Raw genomic sequence first — 17,938 nt, forward strand, 5'->3', positions numbered from 1 at the left:
TCAAAAACATTCTATATGATACCAATATAATAAAACTATATCACATAAAAACAAAAAAAAAAATAAAAAAACAATATAGATAATAGCAAAAACTATTCCATGAAAACAATTTTAAATAATAGAAAATTCGGCGTGTAGAAATATGTGTATTCAAATTAGTAATAGGATTGTGCAAAAAACTCGAATCCAAAAAACAGAATAAAACCTGTGTTATTCAAATTTATATATAATATATTATTTTATTAATAGATTTTTAAAAATTTAAAGTATATAATAAATTTTAAAATTTTAAAACTATTTTAAATGAGTTATCCTAATCCTAATACAAATTAAATCCGTAAATATCAAAACAAAAATTTAAAAACATCCAAATAGAACTGAAAATTTTGACCCTAAAAATCTAAAATCTAGAAAAATCTGAACTAAACGTCCGCCCCTAGATCTACTCAAACCACGACAACACGAATCGATGCCCGTCTTCCTCCGACGTAGAAGAAAAAAGACGCCTTCTCTTGAACCTACTACATCCTTTAATCACCTCTAACTTCTTTTTTTAGTTCTTTTTTCCACGGAGTATTCCTTAACGCCGGCGCTAAATATAACCGGTTTCATTTTTTCTGGTAAAATTTTCGGTTCTTTTTTTTTATTTTATTTTGTGGGATTTGAGGATGTTTAGTTTTGCGCATTTGGTGTGTATGAATTCCAATTTCTGATCCAATCAAAATCAGACGATTTTGGACTCAGTAATAGCTGTCATCACTTAAGAATGACATTAACTTGATTATGCACACGATCTTCACTTCTTCATCTCATCTGATCTTTCACAGCTGGTGGTCACTGTAATAATCAGACCAAACCATGTGTTTCTTTTCTTTTTCTTTTTACAGTTGATTTTGAACGCTTCTTCCTCAACCTTCTCTTATACATCTTTTCCGTTAAAATATTATTACAGGGAAGAGAGTTTATTTGTGCTTATCTATTTGAAATGAGACAAGGATCATGCTCTGAAGAAGTCTGCTTCGACTTGTTGAATCAGTTGGAGCATCTTCTTGAATCTGACCCTTTCATGTAATCTTCTTCCTTTTGCGTTTCCTGATTTTTTTTTCTGCCATGCTTCCTCTTCCTCTTACTTTTGGTTGTTGTTTTATCTGAGTTAAAAAGTGATGAAGTTGGGTTTATTCACCCCTCACAGTTCACGGTGCTTGATAAAGAATCAGGATCCTCCACCTCAACAAGTTTCTGGAATCAAGATCATAAACTGGGAATATCAACAGATATACTTATCCAGTTATGTAAAGTTGCAAAACATGCCTTCCTGTCTGCTTTTAAGGAGTACAAATCCCATGGGGTTGTGGTGGTGGTCTCTTGTTCCCTTGAGAGCAGAGTCATGAAACATAGCCAAGCTCTTTTGCTGTTAAGCTCAGACTTTGGAACTGCATGGAACGCCAGGTGCTTTGAAATGACAAGTTCTTTTGATTTGTTTCCTAGCTTGTTTATCCATCTCGTATTGTTTTGTAGGAAGTTGATCTTGTCGAAACAAGATCAACCCTTGGTGGCATTCGCGGAAGAACTTCGTCACTCTAAGCTCGTTCTTTCTAATTGTCCAAAGAGTGAGCCAACTTGGAGTCACAGGTCCGTCTTTTAGTGAAGAAAAGGAAACCTATAAATGTTTGTTATTCATTTATATATATATATTTTTTTTTTTTTTTATTGTAACAGAAGATGGATAATTAAGATGATTTCTCGGAGTTTTTCCACGCCACAACTACAAGAAATTATCACCAAAGAGTCTGAGCTAGTGGAATCAATAGGCGAGGTTTAGATCAGTTTTGTGCTTCTTATATCCATGATATACATATTGGTTTCTCCTAATCTTCATTTATGTTTTTAAATACTAATATGGCACACAGTCACTTACTCTATTCCTAATTAATTACTTGGCCTTTGCAGAGATCAAAGATGAACTACCGTGCATGGTATCACCGTTGCTGGCTGGTTTCCTACATGACAACCCAGCAGGTAAAATCATTCTCTACAACTTTTGAACATTCTTATGGTCCCTTCCATTAAATTTAACTGTTCTCTCATGTCATTAAATTGGCTACTTTTATTATCATAACTTGACATAAGTTTTCTCCTATGTTGTTTGGTTTAGGTACTAGAAGAGTTGAACAAATCTAAAAGGTGGGCAGGACTGCATGTAGCCGATAGTTCATGCTTCCATTATCGCAGAGTAAGAGCCGCATTTGTTAAAATGATGCAGTCATGGTATGCATAATAACAAAGCAATCACCAACTTATGGCAAACATTATGTTAGATCTTGTATAGGAAGTATACAATCCTTTGAAACTGGTCAAGTTTCCCATGTGTCTCACTACTGTTTTTCCATTAATCTGCAGCGGCTGTTACTGAAGGTTTTGGAGACACATAATGTGGAAGGAAGCAACGCTTTTGATAAAGCTGAGGCACATAAGATCTGGATGGTATTCTTCCCTTACCTTTGTTTCCTGCCACATTACTATTTTGCTGGCTTTTAAACACTCTTTACAATAATGTGGCAGGAAGAGCTTGATTGGAACAAAGAGTTGGTAGTACGTTACTTGGGCCGAGAGGTATCATCATCTTTATTGTATGAATCAACAAGATAGTTACTGTGAACATTGTTATTGTCATGCTGCTATGGGGATGGCTGAATCAGTATTAACTTATTATGTGTTGCTTGCATTTTTTTTTTCTATCAGGCACTATGGCTTCACCGGCGATTCCTCTCTCTTAATAGGATAATGCATTTCGGACGCAATCAGTCATCTGAAACCGGACAGAGTATGGTCATGAATGAAGAAATTGTCACCTTCATTGATAACGAGATCCATCTTGTAGAATCTTCCATGACGGTTCCAGATACCAAGTTTGAAGATTTTCAAGCTCAAGCATTGCATGCTGCTGTCTACATGCTATGGCTATCAAAAGTAAGTATTTGTGGTCTCTTCTTATCCAAATCAATAGATACTGGAGATTACTTTTTGATGATTCATTGATTTCTTGATTCTGGTATGTGTAATTGTCTATGAGCAGCATATTCCAGAGTTGTGGAGAATGCTTGAGGAGAAGCTTGGAACGGAGAAAATCAAGTGTGTACTGAACACAGTTGCTCACGAGAGACCCTTTTTGCACCAACTAGATATTTTTGCAGCTGATCGTGAGTACTGATAAATATATGTTAAGCGTTGTTGTTGTAAGGTTTCAATATATGGAAATAAAAGTTCAGTTTTAATAACTACGTGATGTCCACATAAACAAAAAAGATTTGAGTAAGATCAATCTTTTGCTTCTTTGGATATGTATTCAGTTTTGATATACTTGAAAATATTTGAGGTTCAAAAGAACATATGAGGAGGTAAGTACCATCAGAAGCTACTGCATACAGCAATGATGCAAATGACTCGACACTCTCAAGCTAAGACATTCTGCCTCAATGGAGACTGAGGCTCTCCCTGTTTTAAGCTCACCAGATTGGTGAGAATTAAAACAAAGGTCGACCCAGAGAATTGCTTCTCACTTTTTTGTGTCAGACAGTTTTAAATATCTATGATGATATGGTTAGTTTGTGGCTCATTATTAACTCATTATAGAAATAGTTACATGGGATGGAGGGATTTCTTCAACTGCAGGTTGCGCCTCGATTGGTACAGCTGATAAAGAAGCAGTAGCAGTATGATATGTAAACAATATGCTGCAGAAACTGTATGCTATTATTAAAACTTTTAATAAGATGATTGGTAGAGCAGTACCACTATATAATTTTAATTCTTTTATAAAAGTTAGTATATAATATATTTATTGTAAAATTATATATATATTAAATAATATATATATTAATAATATGTTTGTTATTAAAAATAATGAATCTCAATTAATAACATAAATTAAATTAAATTTTAAATGTGACATATTATTATTAAATAAAATAATGCTTTTCTAAATGCTTTTTTAACAAATGTTGATTGGATAATATGGAGCATAATGCCAATACTAGTGCTCTACCAATCAAGGCCTTGATCAAAAAAAAAAGAAATAGTTACATGGCCAAAGGTTAATTGATTAAAGGTATATAACTTAGCAATAAGGTGCTGTGGTGTAGTGGTTATCACGTTTGCCTTACACGCAAAAGGTCTCCAGTTCGATCCTGGGCAGCACCAATTTATTTTTAATTAATAAAGGAAGAAGAAATGGCCGTTTTGTTACTCATTCACACATCAACATCTCGTCGTTGACCCAAAAAAGCTCCATCTCCATCATTCTCTAAATTCTTTTACAAACCCTAAAATCTCGTCTTCTTCTTCTTCTTCTTCTTCTTCACCGTGGATCACTGCCCTCTCTCTCTCTCTCTCTATCTATCCACCGTCAAAATCCAAAACCCATTCTTCATTCTCTCCAATTTCTCAAAACCGATTTTGGAATTTACTTTAATACTGTATAGCCCTCTATTCGCATTGTAGTACAAGTTCGAGTAAATTGAGGGAAGAGTTGGGAGAGAATTCAGAGGGAAGTTAAGGTAATGTTTTGTGATTTGACTTTCATTTCTATAGATCTACTACATTGCGAAGGCTACACCATACATATTTCACTTTATTTGAATGAAGATTGCTTCTTCAAATCGAAACTGAATCTGAAATCGTAAGGAGTTGGGGGTTTGTGACCTATAGAATCAAAATGACTGCTTATTGCTAAATTGTAGGCTTTTCGGTGATGTTTTACTTAACCAACTCATTTGCGTCATACCACCTCATACTTCAGATTTACTCTCTTTTTTTTTCTTTTTTTTTTAAAAAATTCTTTTGTGCATATCTAAGATGAGCTATGAGTCATAATAGCCTATGATCTGTTTCATTGAAGGGTTTAATTTGATTGTCACCTCTGTAGGTGCTTATTATTCTATGACTAGAGAGAGCTTAAGATGTTTGAATTTTACTTAACATTGTATCTTCGATGCATTATGATCGATCAATTTTGTTGAAGGCTTACTTTTTGTATGATTAGAGAAAGCTTAAGATTTTTTTTATCTGTTTCTTACACTTCTCTTATGTTCATCCAATAAGGGATGGATCTTAGTTAGTAGTATCATTGCAGTATCAAGCCTCTTCTGATAATGATGGTGGCTTTGATATAACCATATATTCTGATTTCTTTGTGTTCCCCCAAAGCTTTGTTTGTGTCTATATAGCTAAACTAGTCATTCAAAATCTGTCTTGCGTGTTTTTTTTTCTGTTAATTTGAGTCATTTACAGTTTCACACCATTGCAGATTTTGACGGGGGATTAAGGAGTCTCGGAACCCTCATCCTGGTCTCTTTCTCTTATGTGGTGGTGCTTGAGAGTCTTTTTATGTGACATAAAGGATCTGAATCAGAGAAAGGGTCTAACATGAAGTTATCCAATATCCCTCAACGCTACGTCATAGTCTTCTTGACTTTCCTCAGCACCTCCGTCTGTTACATTGAGCGTGTTGGCTTCTCTATTGCGTACACCGTCGCTGCTGATGCTGCTGGAATCAATCAGTCAAGCAAAGGAACCATACTTTCCACCTTCTTTATCGGTTACGCTTGCTCTCAAGTCCCCGGAGGCTGGGCTGCTCAGAAGATCGGTGGAAGGAAAGTTCTCCTCATGTCTTTTGTTCTCTGGTCATCCACTTGTTTCTTGGTTCCCCTTGATCCCAACAGAGTCGGCCTCTTGGTTTTCGCCCGTTTACTTGTTGGTGTTGCTCAGGGTTTCATCTTTCCTTCTATCCACACTGTTTTGGCTCAGTGGGTGCCTCCTCATGAGAGATCTAGGTTGGTTTCAATAACGACTTCGGGAATGTATTTAGGTGCTGCTTTAGGAATGTGGTTGCTCCCTGCTTTAGTTGAGTTTAGAGGTCCGGAATCAGTTTTCTTAGCAGAGGCGTTAGCTGGTGTTGTATGGTCATTGCTTTGGATTAGGTACGCTACTGACCCTCCTCGGTCTGAGCATCCAAAAGCCGCTGCTGCTGGGTTTGGAGGTGCTCTCTTGCCAACTAATGTAAACCACCATCATAAAGTTACTCACATACCATGGAAGAAGATAATGCTCAGCTTACCCGTGTGGGCGATTGTGGTCAATAATTTCACGTTCCATTACGCTTTATATGTGCTGATGAACTGGCTTCCGACCTATTTCGAGCTCGGGCTCAAGGTCAGTCTTCAGGGAATGGATTCGTCAAAGATGGTGCCGTACCTCAACATGTTTGTATTCTCCATCGTTGGTGGGTTCATTGCAGACTATTTGATCACCAAGAGAATACTCTCTGTGACTAGAACGCGCAAGTTCTTGAACACGGTTGGGTTCTTAGTCGCTTCAGCGGCTTTGATGGCTTTGCCTCAGTTTAGAACCTCAAACGGTGTGATCTTGTGTTCCTCTGTGGCTCTTGGGTTTCTGGCATTAGGGAGAGCCGGTTTTGCGGTGAACCATATGGATATTGCTCCCAGATATGCTGGAATTGTGATGGGAGTTTCGAATACTGCTGGGACATTAGCTGGAATCATTGGTGTTGATTTGACTGGGAAGCTTCTTGAAGCTTCTAAGTTGATCTACTCTGATTTGTCTCATCCAGAGAGCTGGAGGGTTGTGTTCTTCATACCTGGTTTGCTCTGTATCTTTAGTACCGTTGTGTTTTTGCTGTTCTCTACAGGAGAAAGGATCTTTGATTGAATGGGATCAGAGTTTATGAGAAACCCTTTTCAAGATTAGTTAGTAGAGCCCTCTACATTTGAAGATCCATTGAAACCTTGTACTCTCAGGCTCCTCATTGGTATTCTTTTTTTTGGGTGAGTAAACTTGAATCACACCAAGAGTTTTATTAATTAGTTGAACTTGCAATATACTATGAATAAGAATAAAAATCTGTAGTTGGATAATCATTGAGGGGTTATATTTGGATATTGTAAAATTTTCGAGTTCTTATATACAATAGTAAGCATTTACGAGGCATTCAGATGATTCTTTTAATTTCTGTTTTTTCTTGGTATGTTGCAAAGCACGTGTGATCTGGTTTCGTTTGGAATAGTAAAGTTAAAAGTAATTAATTTAATGTTATTAATATTTTTTATCAAGTTTTTATATTTTTCGGTTACTTGAAATGTTTGGATTTTTTTTTTGTTCCGTTACTTTGGCATATAATTTTCCACTTTTTAAAATTCAAAAAGAAAGAAAAATTCCACTTTTTAGTTATCATGAAATTCAGTTTAACTTCAGATTGGGGATGTTTTTTTTCTCGATTCAGTTTAGTGTCAGCAAAATATTGTCTTTTTCTTTTCAATTTCAAAATTTTCATTTTTTTTTTGAGAAATGGTTTTCTTCTCTGTTGATTAGTTTAATCTTCCTTAATCCTCACTGTAACACAAATGAGTCATGCAGTGGGCAATGTAGATCAGGACTCAAAGACAACTAACAACTAGAAAACATTGACACGTTGGGCGCATGCTGTTGAATTGCAGTAAATTATACCTGACGCTAGCTTCATATTTTTTTCAATATTTTTTGTTTACACAAAACTGTAGTAGAACTATATATGATTTTATAATAATTATGATAATAGTAAACGTTGTTTTCTTTTGGATACAAGACTCGACATCTTTGTAACTGCAGTTAAGTACTGGCCCTTCTTTAACAGAAATTTGATGGCTAAGACCAATTATTAGCACAAAACTGTGAAAACTTTTCTTTTTCTAGGTATATATACTAGTTATGGAGGTCTGTTTATCTATATGTATATAGTGAGACGTTATTCCTATATGGTAATGCTTAATACAACACGTAATTACATTGTGGGAATATAATTACTACTTAACAAATACAAAATAAATCAATTAGATTTTTTCAGTTACCAATTTTGGAAGTCTGTTGCTGACTGCTCTTTTGTTTTTGCGCAACACAAAATTACAAAATTGAATTTTCACATTTATAATTAATTATTTCTACCTCGGTGTCAGTTGGAAACAAGTTTACACTTATAAGCTTCTGCAACCTCATCAAGATCTCTAATACTCTTTCATTGCCAGAACAAGAACAATGCTCTTTCTCTGTAACTTCAAACTCAAGAAAACAAAAGCACTAAAGATGAGAACAGTTGAAGCCTTTGCTCTGTCTCTCTTTCTTCTGTTCTTAGTCAAATGGGCCAGTTCTGATTCTAAAGTTTCTCCTATTAGAGATCAGTTTCTTAGTTGCATGTCGACACATTCTATTTCAAGCTTTATGAACTTTAAAAGCTTGATCCACGAGCCAGATTCAAGACTCTACACTGAAGTCTCGCAATCTATATCCCAAAACTACAGATTCTCGAGTTTGAATTTCTCAAGCCAGAAGCCAATGCTGATAACCACACCAAGAACAGAATCTGAAATCCAGATATCATTGCTGTGCAGCAGGAAACTTGGCGTGCAAGTAAGGACTAAAAGTGGTGGTCATGACTATGAAGGTCTTTCTTACCTCTCATCTCAATCACCTTTCATCATTCTTGATCTCATCAATCTCCGATCCATCGAGATCAACCTCAGGGAAGAAACAGCTTGGGTTGGAGCCGGCGCCACCATCGGTGAGCTTTACTACAAAATTGCTAAATCAAGCAAGATCCATGGCTTCCCTGCAGGAACATGCCCTAGTGTTGGAGTTGGAGGCCATTTTAGTGGAGGAGGGTTTGGCGCAATGATGAGGAAACATGGTTTAGCCGCGGATAACGTTGTGGACGCGCGTTTTGTAGACGCAAACGGAAGAATCTACAACGGGAGGACAGAAATGGGAGAAGATTTGTTCTGGGCGATTAGAGGAGGTGGAGCTGCTAGCTTTGGAGTTGTAACTTCTTGGAAAGTGAAGCTGGTTAGGGTTCCAGAGAAGGTTACTTGCTTCACAAGGTACCTACCGCTTACACAAAACATGACAAAAATCGTTCATAGATGGCAATCTATTGCTGCAGTGCTTGACAACGATCTCTTCATTAGAGTCATAATCTACAATTCCGGAGGATCAGTTCAAGCTACATTCCAAGCAAGTTATCTTGGAGGTGTTGATAAACTGATTCCTTTGATGAATGAGAAGTTTCCGGAACTAGGGTTAAGGTTTCAAGACTGTTCAGAGATGAGCTGGATCGATTCAATAATGTTCTTCAACTGGAAGAGTGGACAGCCACTAGAGACTCTTCTCGATAGGGAACAGAGATACGATGATCTGTATTTCAAAGCAAAATCTGATTTTGTCAAGAACCCTATTCCTGAAACCGGTCTAGAAGGTATATGGAAGAGATTTCACGAGGTTGAATCTCCTATGATGATAATGGAGCCATTAGGTGGTAGAATGTATGAGATTAGTGAGACAGAGACTCCATTTCCACATAGGAGAGGGAATCTGTATAATATACAGTATATGGTGAAATGGAGAGTGAAGGATATTGAAGAAATGCAGAAGCATGTGAGATGGATGAGATTACTTTATGGATATATGAGAGTTTATGTCTCTGGATCACCAAGAGGAGCTTATCTGAACTACAGAGATCTTGATTTAGGTATCAACAAAGCGATTAACTGCAGCTTTGAGGATGCAAGTCTATGGGGGATGAGGTATTTTGGAAGTAATTTCAAGAGATTGGCTATGGTTAAAGGAAAGATTGATCCAACCAATTTCTTCAGAAATGAGCAGAGTGTTCCACCTTTGATTGTTTAAGATTGATTCTTAGACAAAAAAAAAGTACAGTATTTGTGTGTGTGTTTCCCTTGTTATGGCACTTATGGCTTTATATGTAATGTTCAAGTGGTTTAGTGTGATCCACTTACTGTCTATATGTTCATGCTATATGGTGATAGTAACCATCGGTTTTGAATAAATCAAACTTATTTTGTTTTTTATTTCTTCTTTTCATTATAAAACTAGTGGTATTCCAGCGCTACGCGCCGGGTTTATATGTTTTATTTTTAAATAAATTTACAATTTATTTTATGGTTTTATTAAAAAAATGTTCAAACCTATGAAAATGAATATATATTGAAAGATAATGATATATTTTTCTGATCTATTTGATAGTAGTTAGCGATTGCAGTGTGTTACTTTGTTTCAAAGTTTTTTAGATCAATGTAGAATAGTACAAGTGGTTGTGACTATCAGATCTAATAGAAATAGAATAAAGAATGATAGTTGTAACATAGTAAATTGAAATTTTAACATAAAGTAAAATTGATGTTCGAGAAGGAAAAATGTAAATAGTTGTGTTTGTTTTTGTGATTATCTTATTTTTAAAAAAATAATAAATTGTTTTTATCCTCAAGATATATTATGTCTTATATTTATTTGAAAATTAATAATATCATCTTTCATTTATACTATTTGCAAAACAGTCTATTTTCAGTTTGTAACATTTGTATTAAATATAATATTAATCATAGTCAAACTTTTATTATACAAATAAATAACTTTAATGGAGCCTGAGGTGATTTACCGGATTATTAAACAATTATCTTTGTTGTAAATTTTATTGTATGTTATTTCTTTTGTATGGTGCTTATCTTTAATTTTTTTATATTTATGATCTTTTATTTATTTTATTATATATATATATATATATATATATATATTGTTGCATAAATATTTCGTTAGATGGCTATTTATATAATTAAGAAATATTAACAGTAAATTTTATAATATAGATTGTAAAATAACATTAATATATTTATTTATAATAATATTTTATTATAAACAAAAATATTTGAATATGGAGGACCATTTTAAAAAAAAAAAAAATTCCATTTTGGAGTAGTGAGTTAGTTCACTTTACTTCATATTTGGAGTAATCATATCTATTACTCTATTTTAGAGTAGGATTATGCAAAATAGAGTTTAGAATGAGTTTTGGAATGGGGTTGCAAATGTTTTAATGCTTTCTTAAACACTGTTAAAAAGTATGCTATGCAAACTGAACGGTCATTAATTAGTGGACAAAATATTATAAGATTTCCTAATATGATTGTCTTAATGTTTGTAGGAAACAGAAAACAAAAATTGAATTTAAAATGTAACATCTATGCTTGTGATTTATTCTAGTTACTACCATGTCGACACTCATATTACGCATAACATATCAGGTGTAGTAATCATTAATGATATTGGTTTGTCGCACCGTTAATTTTTAATCATACGCAAACAGAAAGGTTCATTGATATGCTTGATCAAAAAAAGGATTGTTTTTTTTTTTGTCATCGGACAACAAACATTAAACGAACTAGTTAGCAGCCTCTTGGCCAGCGTAGGGAGCTAGCCAAACTGGTGCAAAGCAGTTTACAAACGAGGACCCGAATACGCGTGATCTTCCCCCTTTCGCTAGAGAGTCCGCACGGACGTTCAAAGATCTCGGGATGTATGCTATTGAGAAGTCACTAAACTCAGTTGATAAAGCTTTAATCTCATCCAACTCAGAGGCCATGGCTGGCCATTCTTCTTGATCCCTTATCAGCTTGATTAACTGTTCGCAGTCGGACTCAAAACGTACCTCTCGGTTTCCATGCTTCAAGGCTTCCTGCATCGCCCACATGAGTCCTTCGGCTTCAGCGTGGAGAGGGGATGCTGCATCGTGAATTCCCTGTGCGCCAAAGAGGATCGGGGCGCCATCTTCCAGGAGTACGAAGCCCATCCCAGCTCTATCTCTTTCGTTGACCCAGGAAGCATCAGTTTGACATCGCCATTTAACAATGGGAAGCTCCTGAATAGTTCTACTCTGTCTTGCTCTCCTCTGTTCGTCTCTGTCCTCGTCCATATCTTCCGGTATCCTCTGCGCTAGCGTCCAGCTCTCTGTTTCTTTTACTGCAAGTTGTAAGGAGTCCGTCGGTGTGATGTCCTTGTCATTGAAAATCTTTACGTTACGTGCTTTCCATATATACCAAGCGATCCATGGGAATGCAGCCAGCACCTCTGGCCTCACCCCTGTCTCTTTTGCACGGAATAACAAAAAGTCTATATTTGCGTATAGAGAGTTACACGGGAATAGCCCCGGAGCGGACGGTATGCCTGAAAGGGCCCAGCATTGGAGTGCTGGCGGGCATACAAACAGCGTGTGATTAATAGACTCGCTTTCATCACCACATCGGACATATATACTATCTCTAGCACAATGTCGATCTTTAAGTTGCTTTGCCGTCGCTAGGAAGCCTGATGTCGCTTGCCACAAAAAGTGTTTAAGTTTTCTCGGTGCTTTGATCTTCCATATAGCCTTCTTAAGTCCGGTCGTACTAGGTTCCGTTACTGCCGTTGATTTCACTGCAGCATGGATCTCATGTGCTATTTTGTAGCCTGATCTCACGGTGTATAATCCAGATTTTGTAAAATCCCATGAGTAGCAGTCATGACGGCCTGTGCGACTCACCCTGAGCGACGTGATCTTGGGAATATCTTCCGCAGCGATGACCGAGTTAAGTATTTCCAGGTTCCATGACTGGCTCTGTTCGTCGATGAGATGATGCACTCGGATGTCCTCGTCCCGATCATTACCTCGGCTTCTTGGGGCTCTCGCTGGTTGAGTAGGGAGCCAGGGTTCCTCCCATACCTTTGTGGTGTGTCCATTTCCTATCTTCTTTCGGAGCCCCTTTTGCAGCACTTCTTTTGCAGCCACTAAACTTCTCCAGCCATAGGACGGGTTGTTTGCCCTTTGGACGTTCATTGGGTTTGTATGTCTGTAGTATCTACCTTTTAAAACCCGGGCCAGGAGAGAATGAGGATATTGGATTAGTCTCCACAGCTGTTTTGCTAGTAAGGCAAGGTTGAACTCGTGAAAATCACGGAAGCCAAGTCCTCCCTCTTCCATTGGCACACATATTTTGTCCCAAGCTACCCAATGAAGTCCTCTGTTGTTTATCTTGGTGCTCCACCAGAATCGAGAAACTGCACTCGATAGATTCTTTGTGATTCCCTTCGGTAGTAGATAACATGACATAGTATAGGATGGTACCGCTTGCGCGACGGCTTTGATTTGGAGATCAAAAAAAGGATTGTTTTATAGTTGTAAAAAATAGTTTAACAGCAGAGGAAGATATAAAAGTGTCATATCATCACCAAGGCCACCAGTGCCGTTCTGTAATCACAAACAAACATATTGGCATCTCCATATGTGGGAAAGAAGGTTGAAGTGTGTATAGTGAGTAGCTTACTTTCCCACAAGTAAACCTGAAATTGGTAGACGCTGACGCTAGTTGAAAAAACTCGAGATTGTGAACGTCTGATGTGTGGAAGTAAAGTTGAAGTGGGGCAAGCTAAGCTGGAACATGTAACTCTTGCCCACAAGGTCAGCAATGTACAGAGGGAGCTGACTGTCTTCAAGGTTTTCAAAACTTGCAGCCTATAAGATCAAAAGTTAAACTATCAGCATAGATCATGTATATAACCAACGTCAGCGGTTTGAATAAGAGGCGTAGAGTAAGACTTACCAGAAGATGCCCAGATTAAGTGTTCTGATATTAGTTAATTTTGTCATCTTCCCACAGAAGCCAACAAACACAGCTTCATCACTTTCATCTGCCGCAATAAGCTCCACCCAATACCTGGGAGACATACATGGATCCATATAAATTGTTGTTCTACTGGGTTGGGGTGGACCCTCACAGATGCTTCATTACATGAGCACATTTGAAAAGTAGTGAACCTGAGGATGCCGACAGCGTTGCTATCATAACAACTGATGCATGTGAACGATGAGATCCTTCGCTGGAGCTTCTTTGAACACTTAGAAAGAGATATAGCTCCAGCCATTGGTCTTATTATTGGTGACCTTGCCTGCGCAGAGAAACTCGATTGCATGTGCTTTTAAGTGGTGGAAATTGGTAAGATAAGCACTAAATGTGTAAGGAATTTATACAGAGAAGTTGTTAAGTGTGACCTGAGGCTGAGCAGTTCCTCCAATTGAGAGGAGAGGTTAACATTTAAGAAGAAAATAGTGCCCAGACATGAAAACAACAATGCAGAATTGAAAGAATGTAAAGTATTCAAACGGTGGACACTGACGGTGCAAGGGCCGACTTAAAAAAATATGTAGATCAAATGTTTGATACTGTCAAAGATCTTAAAGGAAAAATCAAAGGTTTGATATTAATATCGTCGGGACTACCTTAGCATCAAGGAGGAGTATATCAACGCCCATCAGCTCCCTGCCTCTTTTTTACATTCTTGGCCTCCCAGAAAATGAGAAGACAAACTTCTATGGTGGTGCTACAGCGACCGGTTTCAATTCAGCAAGGAGGAGAGAGGAGTTTACCATTCTGCTCAAAAAAGTTTTAAGTTTACAGGATCAAGACTCCCCACGTATTTATATCTAAAGATTCACTGACTGGAAGAAGACGAGAAGCATTGAATGAGAAAACGCGGAAAGAGTGGGGAGAAGGAATTAAGAAGGACGTTACGATTGAATGCTCACCGTAACGATTCCGTTTCCCATTGCCTGTGAGAAGAAATTCAGCGGAAGCGAAACGACAATTGATTGGCCGTGATTAGTTCTCTCTCGTAACCCAGTCGAAACTCCATTGTCGGCTTTAAAAACCAGAAGTTGCAAAATGTAAAGAACCTTTAAAATAGTTGTCGATGAAGATTGATGTTGCTGGATTCAGATTATAATTGCTAGCAGCCCACCTGAAGAAACAGTGAAAGCTCAAAGTAAATGATCAATTTATTTGTACGGAAAATCCTCTAGTCTATATTTGAGAACTTATTTTAACATGTGTCATCACCATATTAATTTTGAAAGAAAAATTATGATATGGCACACTAACATTGATGACATGGCTTGAAATAAATTATGACATGGATATTGTGTTGATTTATATTTAAGATGATTTTTAAAAATATGGTAATAACTTATAGATAATTATGACATATTTACATTTAATATTGATTTATATTTAAGGTAAGTTTTTAAAATATGGTAATAATTTATATATCATAACTAATATAACAATAAATAATAAATTAAATAGATATATAATAATAATTAAAATTTCGAAATATTATTTAGCTATATTTTTATAAGTATATAATTTTTATTACTAAAAACAATTCTTTAAAATACTATGCATTTTAAAAAATATATATAATTTTCTTTAAATAGTGACATAGACATTTACATTTATTGTTGATTTGTATTTTTAGTAAATTTTAAAAATATGGTAATAACTCATAGATCATCATTAATATAGCAATAAATAATATAGTGTTATAAATAGAAATATAATATTATTTTCGATTTTTCAAAAGTTAGTTATATTTTATAATTATTATTAGTAAAACAATTCTTCAAAATTATACAGTTTTTAAATGTAATTTTCTAATCCAATACTATTAGTTTATTTTTAATATCCATAAATTTTAGAAAATTATTTAGTTTTATATTTTGATAATTATACACTTAACAAAATTTTCTCTTACATATACAAAATTTGATTTAATATATTTTACAAAAAGATATACATATATATTACTAAATATACATTGAATAAAAATATTTTTTTAATCTTAAAGTTTTACATATGATTAAATTAAGATTATATATTGTAAGAAAATAATAAAATCAAAAATTAATAAAATAAAAAATTAACAAAATTTATATTTTAAAATAAATTATATTTTAAAACTTTTATTTCTGCACATGGTGCATGAAAACACCTAGTTCCTTAAAAATACACAAACTGAATTTCTTTTGCTGAAAAAATACACAAACCTTTTTGGCTTCCCAAAAAATATACAAACTAATTTTGATTGTCCATAAAATACACGAACTTTTGAATTTTGAAGGTTTCACATTTCGATTTTAACGGTGTAAACATTGACTAACAGAATAGTAAGACGCCGTTAGACACCGTTAACTCTGAATAAAAAGTTCATGTATTTTATGGACAACCAAAATTAGTTCGTGTATTTTTCGGGAAGCCTAAAAAGTTCATGTATTTTTTCAGCAAAGGAAATTTAGTATGTGTATTTTTAAGGAATTTTCAAATGAAGTTTGGATATTTCATATACTATTCAGAGGCTAAATATCTGGACCCAATACAGATCCAAAATTTTACATTTGTAAACTTTCGGTTTGGTTTTGGACCGAATATTTTCGGATCAGTTTCGATCCAAGTTTTTGAATCCGGCTAAAATATCTAGACCTAATCTTGACATTTTAGCCAGATTCAAAAACTTGGATTGGAACTAACCCGAAAATATTCGGTCCAAAAACCAAACCGAAAGTTTACAAATATTTGTTGGATCCAAAACTCTTCTACTTGAAAGAATTGAAACCAAAAAGAACTGATCCGAATAGACCTGGGCCTAATAAAATCGACACGAATAGATTCAATCCGACAAGATCTTTCTGCTAACAATTTTGATATTATTTTTGCAATATTTTTTAGTTTTGTTTTTGTAACAGAAACATTTTTAATTAATATGAAACTTTCAATGTAAAATTTAGAGTTGTTTGTGAATTTTTAGATATATATGATAGATTTCGACTAAATTGGACTCAACAAATATTTGTAAACTTTTGGTTTGGTTTTGGACAGAATATTTTTGGGTCAGTTCCGATTCAAGTTTTTGAATCCGGCTAAAATGTCTAGCCGGATTCAAAAACTTGTATCAGAACTGACCTGGAAATATTCGGTCCAAAATCAAACCGAAAGTTTACAAATATAAAATTATGGACCTGTATCATATGATAGAGAATGTGTTTTTTTCAGGTCTTTGGGTCGGGTTTGGGCCGTTTTTTTCTGGATCTGGATTTTTCAGATCGAAAATATCTGGTCCAAAACCAAACCGAAAGTTTACAAATATAAAATTTTGGATATGTATTGGGTCCAGATATTTAGCCTCTGAATAGTATATGAAATATCCAAACTTCATTTGAAAATTCTTTAAAAATACACATACTAAATTTCCTTTGCTGAAAAAATACATGAACTTTTTAGGCTTCCCGAAAAATACACGAACTAATTTTGGTTGTCCATAAAATACATGAACTTTTTAATCAGAGTTAACGGCGTCTAACGGCGTCTAACGGCGTCTTAGTCACTGTTTACACCGTTAAAATCGAGGTGTGAAACCTTCAAAATTCAAAAGTTCGTGTATTTTATGGACAATCAAAATTAGTTTGTGTATTTTTTGGGAAGCCAAAAAAGTTTGTGTATTTTTTCAGCAAAAGAAATTCAGTCTGTGTATTTTTAAAGAATTTTCCCTTATTTGTAAGACTCGGAGACATTTTCCGAGTGCAAAACCTTATTGAAAAAACTTTGTTCGTAAACTGGTTTGTGTAATTAGAAGCCCACACGTTTGTAAGAAACCAAATACATGTGTAAGAAGCATGTTGTCAAAACGCATAGTTTAAATAATGATGGACAAGTGGCATGATTTCCCCCAGAGAGATAAAAAAAAGCCAACTTTATATATAAAGATGTATTATCGTCTTTTAGCAAAAAAAAAAAGATGTATTATCGTAGTAACTTATTTACAATCTTTCACATATATTGGCACGTCAAGATTATGGTTTTTTATATATTGGCACGTCAAGATTATGGTTTTTTTTATAAAAAACTCTTGTTCTTGAGAATGATAATAATCGGGCAAAACCAAAAAGTAGTTCAATGTTGACAACATCGGAGCCGATTTTTTTTTTTGTACGTAGTCTTTTTCTAGCTTCTTTTCTTCATCTCCTCTCTGTTCTTCTCATCAATCTTGCATTTTCGTTTTAACTTTTTCTCAGATATGTAGATTTAAAATTGGATATTCTTTTGTTGGTGTTGATACTAAGTCGACTTGTATGTCAGTCTTGACATGACTTGGTCTTCATCTGTTTTGTTCTTCTCTTGACCACTTTATGTTTCAGAAGGGTTAAATCCAGTTAGTGTCTCATGGATTTTAGAGTTTG

General features: G+C 35.2%; 3 protein-coding genes and 1 non-coding gene across 5 annotated transcripts; all 4 read left to right on the top strand.

The window, feature by feature from the left end:
• Nucleotides 1-377: 377 nt before the first annotated feature.
• Nucleotides 378-3,332, top strand: LOC108849396 (uncharacterized). 2 transcript variants are annotated; one of them, XM_018622944.2, is made up of 11 exons: nt 378-620; nt 953-1,068; nt 1,162-1,449; nt 1,519-1,632; nt 1,720-1,816; nt 1,951-2,019; nt 2,156-2,233; nt 2,401-2,484; nt 2,563-2,613; nt 2,743-2,970; nt 3,077-3,332. In XM_018622944.2, exons 2-11 carry the CDS (start codon nt 986-988, stop codon nt 3,209-3,211), a joined length of 1,227 nt encoding a protein of 408 aa, XP_018478446.1. In that variant the 5' UTR covers nt 378-620; nt 953-985; the 3' UTR covers nt 3,212-3,332. The 2 variants fall into 2 exon arrangements, with proteins under 2 accessions (XP_018478446.1, XP_018478448.1); XM_018622946.2 differs by having other exon boundaries at nt 380-620; nt 1,193-1,449.
• A 795-nt stretch (nt 3,333-4,127) lies between these two features.
• On the top strand, nt 4,128-4,200 carry TRNAV-UAC (transfer RNA valine (anticodon UAC)). The gene has a single exon. It is a non-coding gene; the product is annotated as a tRNA-Val (tRNA).
• Nucleotides 4,201-4,244: 44 nt separating this feature from the next.
• LOC108848602 (probable anion transporter 5) lies at nt 4,245-7,005 on the top strand. Its single transcript, XM_018621999.2, has 2 exons — nt 4,245-4,556; nt 5,306-7,005. Exon 2 carries the CDS (start codon nt 5,425-5,427, stop codon nt 6,724-6,726), a length of 1,302 nt encoding a protein of 433 aa, XP_018477501.1. The 5' UTR covers nt 4,245-4,556; nt 5,306-5,424; the 3' UTR covers nt 6,727-7,005.
• Nucleotides 7,006-8,118: 1,113 nt separating this feature from the next.
• On the top strand, nt 8,119-9,729 carry LOC108853482 (berberine bridge enzyme-like 23). The gene has a single exon (XM_018626893.2). The coding sequence runs from the start codon at nt 8,134-8,136 to the stop codon at nt 9,727-9,729; it is 1,596 nt and encodes a 531-aa protein (XP_018482395.2). The 5' UTR covers nt 8,119-8,133.
• The last annotated feature ends 8,209 nt before the right edge of the window (nt 9,730-17,938 follow it).

This window comes from Raphanus sativus, chromosome 4, assembly GCF_000801105.2.
Source record: "Raphanus sativus cultivar WK10039 chromosome 4, ASM80110v3, whole genome shotgun sequence".
In the NCBI taxonomy this organism is placed as follows: domain Eukaryota; kingdom Viridiplantae; phylum Streptophyta; class Magnoliopsida; order Brassicales; family Brassicaceae; genus Raphanus; species Raphanus sativus.

Coding starts and splice junctions, on each gene's coding strand:
- LOC108853482 (XM_018626893.2), top strand. CDS start 8,134: ATGAGAACAGTTGAAGCCTTTGCTCTGTCTCTCTTTCTTCTGTTCTTA.
- LOC108849396 (XM_018622944.2), top strand. CDS start 986: ATGAGACAAGGATCATGCTCTGAAGAAGTCTGCTTCGACTTGTTGAAT. Junction 2,020..2,155: donor CCTACATGACAACCCAGCAG/GTAAAATCATTC, acceptor TGTTTGGTTTAG/GTACTAGAAGAGTTGAACAA. Junction 2,971..3,076: donor ACATGCTATGGCTATCAAAA/GTAAGTATTTGT, acceptor GTCTATGAGCAG/CATATTCCAGAGTTGTGGAG.
- LOC108848602 (XM_018621999.2), top strand. CDS start 5,425: ATGAAGTTATCCAATATCCCTCAACGCTACGTCATAGTCTTCTTGACT.